This window comes from Plasmopara halstedii (assembly GCF_900000015.1).
Source record: "Plasmopara halstedii genome assembly, contig: Scaffold_525, whole genome shotgun sequence".
Classification (NCBI taxonomy): Eukaryota; Oomycota; class Peronosporomycetes; order Peronosporales; family Peronosporaceae; genus Plasmopara; species Plasmopara halstedii.
In genome coordinates this window covers 1011530-1022763 of record NW_020187445.1, presented here as the reverse complement: position 1 = coordinate 1022763, position 11234 = coordinate 1011530, and the positions used below count along the sequence as shown (strand labels likewise).

The window sequence follows — 11234 nt, the reverse complement described above, 5'->3', positions numbered from 1 at the left end:
GTAAAGTGGCGGGGATGCCCAAACTCCGAGAACACGTGGGAGTTCTAGGTGCCACTTACACGTACCCTGGTTTGGAGGGCTGGGCCACACAAGATGGTGTGACCTTACAAAGGTGGGGATTAAGCAATTCCGTGTAATCGCACTATGGTGTGGCTACACCTTAAAAGAAGCCACTACATGGCGACTGCCAGTAGTTGTGATCATTAATAAGTGTATTTGAAAAACCTAAGGTCTTAGATATAGACGGCTCTGCCGCAAATAAAACAGATAAATACAATTTTAACTTTGAACGGAAGAGTACATTTGCCTTGGGTTAAGGTTTTTGCTACTCTTATAGGTAGTGGATTGCGATCCGCTACACTCGTACTGGTTCTAGCATAAAACGAATGTCGGTGGCCCCAGTAAGCTTTCTTTAAGCAAAGAACTACGGCTGCCCGCTGCAGTTGGTTTCCCAATGCGACAAAAAAGCCTGGCTTGTATACCATCTATCTTTCATGTGTCTTTGGCGCGTATAAAAGCTTTGTATTTGATTTGGATCCAGCGCACAAACGTAGTTATTTTCCGCTTGACAATTCTATTTACTAACGCAGCAAATAGAGCTGGCGCCACCCCCAAGACACGATGTCGTGTCGGCAAAAGTCGGACGGGTACTAGTTACGGACGCAATCCCTTCTTTTGTTCTTGCAGTACAACCGCAACAGAACATTGTCAAAGAATGATCGAAGCTTCTGTGTCAAATTACCGCGGTCGCGCATATTTTTATTGTGTCAATCATCCGCACCACACTTAAAACTGAGACGAATACCCAATTTATGGTGATGTACGCTGGATTAGAAAAAAATTGAGCAAAAAGCAGTTTGATTTCAGCAAATAAGATCAGTAGAATATTTGGCCAGGAAAATTTTCTAATTGCTAAGTTTAAGTCATACGAACAAACAGTTAATGATTCTCTATCGAACTTTTCTGTATTAAAGTATCTGCTGAGCCTGATACATGTTAGCTCACACTTTTTCTGGCAGGTGCCTCGTGTATGATTCACGTGCTGTACAGTATGCCATATGTGCTATGATAGCTTTGGCTTATTAATGTATGTGTATAGAACTTATTTCTGCGTTGAAATAGAACATTGCTTACACGAGCCAAGGTTATATGAGGTGCAGGGGTACGGTTTCTTCATGTTACCTAGCGTCATTCTTACAATATTACTGGTCAAACTAAAAGTTTTGTCCTTTCTACGACGCCAACAGTGTCTTATGCACACGGACACTCCACCTACAATCATGGAGCCACACGGTATTCAACTAGACGAATCACAGAACCCTTCTAGGCCCACGCTTCGCAGCATAGCGACGGGCAATGGCGGTATGCATTCCCGACCCGTCGTCAGACGATCTGACAGGCTCGAGCGTGGTCGGAATGAGCGACAGCACCAACTTCTTGAGCGCTGCCAGTGGCAGCATCGATGATGAATACATGCAGCTTGAGAACGAGTTTCCGGGCGCTGTAGCTATTTCAACAGGCGTGAACGTGCTGTCTCTACTGGGTTTTGCCTTTATCCTTGTCACATATCTGCTCTTTCCGCCGGTTCGCAAGCAACACTCGTCGCTGCTTGTATGGGTCGCACTCATGGGCATGCTTTATCACGGTACTGTACTTACTCAAACGTCCGCAACCTTTGGCACCTGCTGCTCCACAGCTCCCCTGGTGCAGATTGCGCTGCTTGCTCATGAACTCTACTTTTTTGCACTCGCGTTTAATTTCTACTTCACGACCAAGTTCCCTTTTCGGTCGTCAAGATGGTTAAATCCGATTTACCACATCGTGGTCTGGGTTATCAGTGCTGCTGTCACTATCGTTGCTTGGCAAATGGGAACAGGCCGTGTGAGCTCCTACGGCTTTTGCTGGTACGCGGCTGAGAACGACAGCTACAACGACGACGGCGAGTTCTTCTTGCTGAAAATTTTTTATATCCCAGTAAGTGCAGGGTATTGTGTAAGCATTGGCTGCTATATTTTAGCAACTAAACGTGTTCGTCTCACCATAAGTGGGAAAACCCGTACGAATTTGGATCTTATGCGCAGCTTCTTATTCTGTAGCTTTTCACTATGGATAGTTGTGACGATTCCATTTATTTTGCGGCATCGTAACGTGGTTACCACAAACTCATTCGGCGAGAAGACACTTCGTTTCATAGGTAGATTGGCAATCGCATCCCTAGGCTTTGGTAGCGCAATACTCTGGACAAAGTCCGTGAGTACACTGAAGACTTTTAAGCTATGGCGACAACGGAATTGGGACGATTACTTCAAGGTGTACGACGCCTCGTGGGTACTTCGCCGTAATATATTGTACTTCGCCACACAGGGTATCCAGCAAGGTGCAGGTAATGCAAAAGGCACTCCAGAAAACGAGAGCGTCAATCCACATACCGAGTCGATCTTCTCGTTCACGCAGTTGTCGGGGATCTTTCCATGGCAGCTACGACTTGGCGCTGTATCGCAAACTCCGAGTGTAATATCATTCGAGCTGGAGTCTAATATATCAGGTCAAAAGGCAATCTTCCGTGATTTTGAGCCCGAAGTGTTCCATGAAATTCGTCGTATGGCTGGCATCACTCGCGAGAGCTACATGCAATCGTTTGAGGGGAGCACACGCGAACGCTTTAGCGAAGGCAAAAGTGGATCATTCCTCTACTATACGGGTGATCAGACATTTATCCTCAAGACGTGCACGCCAGCTGAGCAGAAGTATCTTCTGTATATTCTACCGCAGTATATGGCACACCTTCGTCGAAACCCAAGTAGTTATCTTTGTCGTTATGTGGGCTGTCACGAGCTAGTCATGGAGCACCACTCGGTTTTGTTTATCGTGCTGACGAATATTCTAAACAATCCCACTGTGAACATTGATGAGCTCTATGACCTCAAGGGTGCATGGGTTGGTCGTCACCGCGGAGACTCCCCTAGTGGAACCCAGCGGGTATGCAAGTTCTGTGGCCATGATTTTGTTGTTGGAATGTCCGGGGAGGTGTGCTCCCAAAACCCAAATGCAGGATATGGTCATACGGAATTTGTAGTAGGAAAAGATCTTAACTGGTCATGTCGCCGACTTGGTCTTCCCATTGATGTCGCTGAGCAGCTGGGCAGTCAATTGTATGCCGACACGGAATTCTTACAGCGCATGAATTCGATGGACTACAGTTTGGTGATTGGCTTGAGTCGTCAAAAGTCGTTCTCCTCTGTAAGTGGAGGGGGAGCGATACTCTCACGTAGCGGTGGATCACCACTAAAAGGTAATGTATTAATTGGTGGGAACAGCAGCGACGAAGCCGGCTACATGGAGTTCATGAGCCCTAACGGGTCTACATTCCAAGGACTTAGGCTTCCCAAAAGACACATATCGGCGTTCTCAACAGACGCATGCGTCGTTAACATGGGGATAATTGACATTCTGACCCCATGGTCCTGTAAGAAAAGTCTTGAGCGTTGGATGCGCGTGAATTTGCAATGTCGTGATGCCAAGGGAGTCTCGTGCATGAAGCCAGTTCCATATGCAGACCGCTTCCGGCGTAACGTCATTGACACTGTCATTTTTGGTCGCCGCTTAGGCTGTAAGAAACGCCTTTCGGAGAAAAAGCAAGGAGAGTCGATTATGGTGGATTTTTCGAGCATGTCAATGGACGTGAATTTTTCTATAGACATTGCAAACCTGTCAATGGACACTATGTCAAACCTTTCCATGGAGATATAGCACTAAATGTCGCCGTCGAACCCACGTCCACACACCCAAAGGAATCATGCCATTAAATCATCTCCGATTAAAACTACTGTAGGCTGACACAGTATCTCCGATTAAACCTACTGTAGGCTGACACAGTAGACGGTGAGCACGCAAGTCATGGTCGTGTTCTCCCATCGAATCGACACGCTTCCTGAATTTCGATTACAAGTTTGTAAATAATGTCTGTTAAAAGCTGCACCTAAAGGAATGGCGTCCAGTGCTCACCATCGCGTTCAGCGTCCCAAAAGCATGACGAATTGGTGTGATAGCCAGCATTCCTCTTCTGAAGAATCGTGCAATTCACTGTAGCAGCATCCAGTATAGCATTCTTAGCTTGCGCACGTACTCAATTTTGCCTAACTATTTAACTTGTTGCGTAACGCCTCAGCATACACTACTTGTCTTCTTGCAACGTACCAATATATTTAAATCCAGCCGAACCGTTAGCCACGCTTTTGAGTTCCTTCAGACAATTCGACGAGATGTCTGTGGTCCATTGGTGTACTTCCGCTGCGTGATAGTGATGGCCAGCCAAAATTTTATCAGGGACCTGCAATATAACATTCGGCCACATGAGCCTTATCTTTACTCTTTCAGATACCGCTTCTCATACCCCCTGAGTGATTTTTTTGACCTCGTCCTTAATCGTGTAGAACTCGTACTGCAGCATCGAATTTCACAAACATTGATACGTTACAGTTTTATCGATAAAGCTTCCTTCGTTACGACAAAGTCGCTTCAGCACCGACAGCAGCGTTCTCCATAATGATCTTCCTGCGCTTTGAAGGGCGATTGCGACTCATGTACAATCTTCTGCTTTTCGCGCTTAAGTTCGCACATCACCTATTAAGTTCGTTTTTTGATATTGAGAGTTGCGCCTTGGCCAAGCTACCAGCGCCCTCCTCGGCGCATTCACTCGTACGCGCGTACCATAGTTTCTTCTCGAGCCTTTGATATCGCTAGTAAAGTCGACCGTTCTTTCTACTCGCTTGGATTCTCACAAAAACCGACCTTACTATGGCAGTGACGTCGCAGTCGAATGGGCTTGCGTCGCCGTGTATGTCGAAAGCTGACAATAGCGTTGAGCCTTTTAACATAAGCAAAAGCCGCCGAAGCAATCCCGCTGGTGGACTTCGCTTTGCACAAATTACGAGGCACCACCATAATCAAGACGATCCTTTCAAACCCGTCGACGTTTTGCCTTGGCGCATGCGCGAACGCATGAAGACGATGGACGTAGCGCTTGTTCTGTGTCTCAATATTGGTACAGACCCTCCTGATGTGGAGAAGTCGACACCTTGTGCTCGTAAAGAGTGCTGGGTGGATCCGTTCTCCATGCCAGCGAAAAAGGCAATCGAGACGATTGGGAACACGCTGCAGTCGCAGTACGAACGCTGGCAGCCACGTGCGCGCTATAAACAAACGTTAGATCCAACAGTGGAAAAAGTTCGCGAGCTATGTGTAAATCGAAGAAGATTAGCCAAGAATGACCGTGTGTTATTCCACTACAATGGTCATGGTGTTCCTCGACCAACGCAAAATGGAGAGGTTTGGGTATTCAACAAGAGCTATACGCAATATATCCCACTCCTTGTGTATGACCTGCAGTCGTGGGTAGGTACGCCATCAATTTACGTGTTTGACTGCTCGGCAGCAGGCATGCTATTGAGTCACTTCACAACGCCCCCAACGACAATAAATCAGACGCATGGGCGAGACGGGAATCCCTCCGCAAACGAAGCCATTGTGCTAGCTGCTTGTGCTGCAGATGAGCTGTTACCAATGAATCCAGATTTGTGTGCAGACTTGTTTACATCTTGCCTGACGACGCCGATTACTGTCGCATTGCGTTGGTTTATATCGCAGAACGAGCTCTCGATGGCACATCTGGACGCCAGTTTTATCAAACGAATTCCTGGAAAACTCACCGATAGAAAAACACCTTTAGGGGAGCTCAACTGGATTTTTACGGCAATCACTGACACGATCGCATGGAATATGCTACCTCGTGAACTTTTTCAAAAATTGTTTCGGCAAGATTTATTGGTAGCTTCACTCTTTCGCAATTTTTTGCTGGCAGAACGTATCATGAAGTCGGAAGGTTGTTCTCCTTGCTCTCTGCCAGCTTTACCGCCGACGAATCACCACTCGCTTTGGCGCTCGTGGGACTTGGCGGCCGAGATTTGCCTAAACCAGTTATACAAACTCACCAATCCGTACCCAAACGTTGATATGAGCCTCCAGCCTTCGCGATTTTTCGCCGAGCAGCTGACAGCGTTTGAAGTATGGCTTCAGTTCGGGTCTTCGGAAAAACCGCCACCACAGCAGTTGCCTATGGTATTGCAAGTTCTTTTAAGCCAAGTTCATCGTCTTCGTGCCCTCGTGCTACTGAAAAAGTTTTTGGACTTAGGGCCGTGGGCAGTGAATTTGGCCCTTTCGGTTGGTATTTTCCCGTACGTGCTCAAGCTGCTTCAGTCTCCTGCAAGTGAGCTTCGTCAGGTGCTCGTATTTATTTGGTCAAAGATTCTGGCTTTGGATTTGAGTTGTCAAGTGGATCTCGTGAAGGATGAAGGTCATTCCTACTTTATAACGCATCTTGCTGCTGGGCTTCACAACATTGACGAAGATCAGACTAGCGTATATACTGCCGGAAGCAACTTGATGCCTTCCGAGCAAAAAATAATGGCAGCCTTCATTATTTCAGTGATCTGCAACAATTACCAACCTGGTCAAAAGAGTTGCTTGCCGCAGTACGTACATAAAATCTGTATAAACCTGCTTCAAGATTCAGATGAAAAAGTGCGTATGTGGGTATGCCTGTGTCTGGCAAAGCTATGGGAAAATTTTGATGACGCAAAACGTATCGTATTCGAAGACAAAGTACCCCAAAAACTTGGTGCCACCCTCAATGACGATCACCCAGAAGTACGAGCTGCTGCTGCCTATGCGCTTGGAACATTAGTTGGTTTCCTGTATGACCCGAACACAATTGGCAGGCAAGTTGATAGGAGTCGCTTAGAGGAGTTTATTCGGCAGCGAGCTCACGCTGATATTGTCGTGGCTTTGGAGCTGCTGCGGGGATGCCGGGATGGATCTCCATTGATTCGTCAGGAGAGTGTGCTAGCTTTGGCAAATGTTATCCTTCATAACTACCACCAATCACGCTTCGAATCAGTAGCCATGCATTTCAAAAATCAGTTAGCGAATGTTCCTGTCACTTCTCCAACTCGCCGCCAATCTTCCCCTGCTGACTTGAAATTTATGTACACGTCGCAATCATCAGAGGATCTCGCTGACACGAGTCCAAAATGCAATGCAGAATTAATCGTGGACGAGAAACTATTGAACGATATTGGTGAGGATGCTAGAAGTTATGCTCAAATCTGGCACGTGCTAAAGGAGATGCAATCGAGAGATCCTTTTCCTGCTGTGGTTGAAGCCGTTAAAGCTGTTGTGAGCTTTGTGAATGCTAGTATTCTGGAAGCTGAGCATGAACAGCTGCGAGAAAACACGTTCACAGGAACTTTGTTGAATTCCCCCTCGCATAATACGATAATTGCTGAAAATGTCTCTATCAAACGTACGAATCGAAGTACTACTGTTGCAATAAATCGAGACAGCACTGGTTCAGAATCCTTTTCCTTCGCTCAACCTCAGCAAATTGACAGTATTTCCTCGAAAGGTGTTGCTTTTCCTTCAGCAAATGCTAATCATGGCAGCCTGATGAAACCCGTAAATAAGCACATGCAACCTATTACACAAGCGCAAAAAGGATTGCGGTCAGCTGTTTCGGTAGGCAATTTTCAACAGTATCAAAGCAAGCTTCAGCAAGAGTTAAGCAGTCCCATGGGTGCTGAAAACGATCAATTCGTGCCAAATCCACCAATGAGCACAGGCAGTAACATGAATCAACCAAAATACCGAGGGCAAGCTTCTTCTCAGATGGTTATAGGACACAGAGTATCTGCAAGTATACTAGCTGGTGAAGAAAACATTAGCGGTGGGTTACCTGTGCATGTTCCCTCATTGCTGAAACGTTACGGTCGTCATGAGCATTTTCCATCAAGTCTCAAATCGACTTTTTACGAACAACACAAAGCTCATTTTAACGAGCCTAGTCTGGATCTTGACGAAGAAGATGAAGACCCACTCAGCGAAACTGGTGCAGAAAGATGGGAACGCTGTCGTCGATACAATCGTATTCGAGGTGCCGCTTTGAAATTGGCACCTGGTTTTGCGTCACCTCAAAAGGAAAATAATCGTTCATTATCGTCAAAATCTGGTACAGGCTTACAAAATGGAATTTCACACAACTCACCGCCATACTTTCTCTCTGAATATGACGGTACGCAGCGAAAATTAACTCTTGGTGATCAGGATGCAGTAAAGGACTTTACCTTGAATCTCCGTCAGCGTGCTGTGCTAAATAACGATGCAGAGATGACATCCCTGTTGCTTTTTCACCCTTACGAGACGTTGCTTCTTGTTGCTGACGAAAAAGACCAAATTTCGCTGTACAACTTTGAGGAAACAGAGTCAAAAGTGCTAAGCATGGGTAACAAAAATCCACCTGGGTAAGAAGTATACTATTGTAATGAAATTTAATATGGGTGATAATAATAATTTGTATGTTGACATGACAGCTCGAGATTGACTTCCTTAAGTTGGATAAATGAAACTGAGGAGAGTCTTCTAACTTGCGGCTCTGACGACGGTGTGATAAAAATCTACCACGGACTCCACAACCCTCATCCACCAGTAGGCAGTCCAAAACTCGTATCGGCTTTCGTCGCGGTGCCGGATTTGGTGCCGGGAACTCGCGGGTCGGGTCTTGTCATGAATTGGCAGCAAGATACTGGCAAATTATATGCTGGTGGAAACTCGGGTATGCTTCGTGGCTGGGATTTACGTCAAGAAAGGTGTATATGTGTGATTCCTACGCAGACAGACTCTTGTATCACTAGCATGGCAAGCGACAAGAATTTCTCCGATATGCTGGTAGCTGGTTTTGGTGATGGCACTTTGCGGATATTTGACTCACGAAGCAGGCCCGACTATTCAATTAAAATCACCACGAAAGAACACTCATCGTGGGTGGTGCAAACGCATATATACGCTGGTCGGAATGAGCTTTTGACGGGCTCTGTAACCGGTGAGCTAAAATTCTGGGATATAAGATTTCCAAAGAATAGTATAAAGTCATTGGAAGCGCATCGATCACCAATGACTGCCCTTGCCGTTCACGACTATGCTCCTATATTTGCAAGGTATGTGCGAGTCCATACTTCACGTAATACTGCTTACAGTGTTATCTTTTTTTCCTTAACTGTTTCATTTGGGATGCAGTGGCTCGCACAACCAGTTTATTAAGGTTTTTCGGAGCGATGGCGAGCAGTTGGCGCTTATTCGCTACCACGAAGGATTCTTGGGCGAACGGATTGGTCCCGTTTCGTGCTTGGCATTCCATCCTCATCGACTTTTTTTGGCGGCAGGTGCTACCGACTCCGTTGTCGCTGTATATTCAAGCGACAAGTAACTTCGATAACTTGAAGAAATTAAAAGTCGTTTCTTAAGAACACATAACCTTGATAAAAAAATTATCTATGAAGATAGAAAATACATTGGTACATATGTGTCACACCTGCCACATCGATAAGCGTTTTCGACATGTCAACTTCTAGTGTATCATGCTGTGAAAGATACTCACTCTTTACTAGCTCGCTTTTTGTGATTCTCTTTTAGTGCTTCATCGACGTTTTGGTTTATTGATCAATCGTGAGAGATAATGCAAAAATCAAATTTAATTACATTGCAGAGCACGATATTGGAGTGCACATAATTCAAAATTACAGCAAAAATGACGATCACATCAGCATCGAAGCAATGTTGGATTCACTCGCACGAAGCAGGTGAATATACCCAAATTCTCGCATCCATGCAGACTAAGCCTTCCTTTCAGGACGTATTCGTGTACAGCCTAGCATACTTCCGTGTGCATTTATCTTCTTTTGAAGTAGCGGTTAATGTGGCGTTGAATGCCGAATTCAACTTCAAGTCGGCACGACTTGGCTGGAATGCACACCCTCAGAGTTCATCGAGCGGGCCTGGGCCACTAGATCTCAGCTACGCTGAGAAAGAGGAGGGAGAGCTCCGAGCTACCGAGCAGCGTCTAAACACCCGACGGTGTTTTGTCTGTGGAGACACCCGTCACCTTCGGACTGGTTGTCCCCTGTGCAAGGCGCGTAAAAATTCGTCGAACCGACGTTCCGCTTCTAAACAGTCTGGTATGTCGCGGGGAAACGAGAAAACCCAGTAGGCGCGGGCCGCTCCACTGGAGAAGAACTGAGTTCTGTTGTGCCTCAAAGAGGTAGAGGACAGCAGCGCCCAGCCCCGAAGAGCTCCGTGCTCTTGAACACGATACGTGTATGCTGGTCGTAAAATCGATCGTGAAGGGCTTGACAAGCCATGAGATATCCTTATCGATTCCGGGGCGTCAGGCAATTATGCTCGACGCTCCACGATCGAATGAAGTTAGCTGTATGCTGAGCGCCATCACTGATCGCTTAGCGACGGGGACTTGTTTCACTGTGCTGAGGGTTCCTGTGGACCTCGGTGTCAAGTTGCTTGACTTTGATAGCGTGGAACGCTGCTTAATCTTATACTTGGATTCAGGGTCTGACCTTATCCTTGGTGTGGCATGGTTGGGACACGATCGATTGGAGCTCGAAGACCTTGGGCGCTACGCGCGCGTCTCCTGGTGGAGCTTTGGTGAGTCATGCACCCATCGCTGCTAGGAAGCAGAAACGCTATTGGCGCGGGCACTGGACCGGGGCGGTTAACGTGCTTAATATCAGAGTATCCGAGTTGTCGAACACCAAAGGTGTATCGGACAGGAAACCCGAGCATGGCTCGCGGGCTGAACGTTCTCAAGTATCGGAGCAGTCGCTGCATGCCATGCGTGGTATGGTCGGCCAAGGACCGATGCATCGAGGGTGAGGCCCCGGTGATGCACGTGGAGTGGCACGAAATCCACTGACCACTGCTCAAAGCTCCTGAAGATAAAACAAATTTGCGGGCTGGCTTGAAACGGCCCCATTATCTACCGTTAAAAAGTAGTTGCTGCATGCCACGAGCGGCTTAGTCGGGCGAGGTCCGAGGCACCTTGGGCTAGGCCCTTTAGATGCGCGTGGGGTAGCACGTTATCCACTGGACAAAGTCTGCGGAGCTAGCAGCTTCTCGTCGGATGCTGTGAATAACATCAAGGCTCCGGTAGAGCCTGAAGTGGGGCTAACACTGGACGACGCTGAGTGCGTGTTCCCATTGGTCGCGCTGAGACGTAAAACCTCTGTGGAAAGGCGATGTCGACGCCGCATGTTATCTGCAAGACGCAGGGGTCGACTCTGACCCAGGGTGTGTCTACGTAGACGATAGTGCACAGATATATACCATTGTCA

At 46.9% G+C, this 11234-nt stretch overlaps 3 protein-coding genes across 3 annotated transcripts; 2 read left to right on the top strand and 1 right to left on the bottom strand.

Annotated features, from left to right (window-relative positions):
- Window positions 1-1356: 1356 nt before the first annotated feature.
- On the top strand, window positions 1357-3750 carry PHALS_10831 (Phosphatidylinositol 4-phosphate 5-kinase D4 (PIPK-D4/GPCR-PIPK/PiGK4); the record flags this gene model as incomplete). Its single annotated transcript, XM_024726326.1, has 1 exon — window positions 1357-3750. The coding sequence occupies one exon, from the start codon at window positions 1357-1359 to the stop codon at window positions 3748-3750; it is 2394 nt and encodes a 797-aa protein (XP_024577014.1).
- A 107-nt stretch (window positions 3751-3857) lies between these two features.
- PHALS_10830 (dynein light chain tctex-type 1) lies at window positions 3858-4544 on the bottom strand (the record flags this gene model as incomplete). Its single annotated transcript, XM_024726324.1, has 5 exons — window positions 3858-3931; window positions 4006-4083; window positions 4198-4330; window positions 4394-4441; window positions 4530-4544. The coding sequence occupies 5 exons, from the start codon at window positions 4542-4544 to the stop codon at window positions 3858-3860; spliced, it is 348 nt and encodes a 115-aa protein (XP_024577013.1).
- Window positions 4545-4797: 253 nt separating this feature from the next.
- PHALS_10829 (regulatory-associated protein of mtor) lies at window positions 4798-9316 on the top strand (the record flags this gene model as incomplete). The annotated part of the gene is made up of 3 exons (XM_024726323.1): window positions 4798-8354; window positions 8424-9047; window positions 9127-9316. The coding sequence occupies 3 exons, from the start codon at window positions 4798-4800 to the stop codon at window positions 9314-9316; spliced, it is 4371 nt and encodes a 1456-aa protein (XP_024577012.1).
- Between the last annotated feature and the right edge of the window lie 1918 nt (window positions 9317-11234).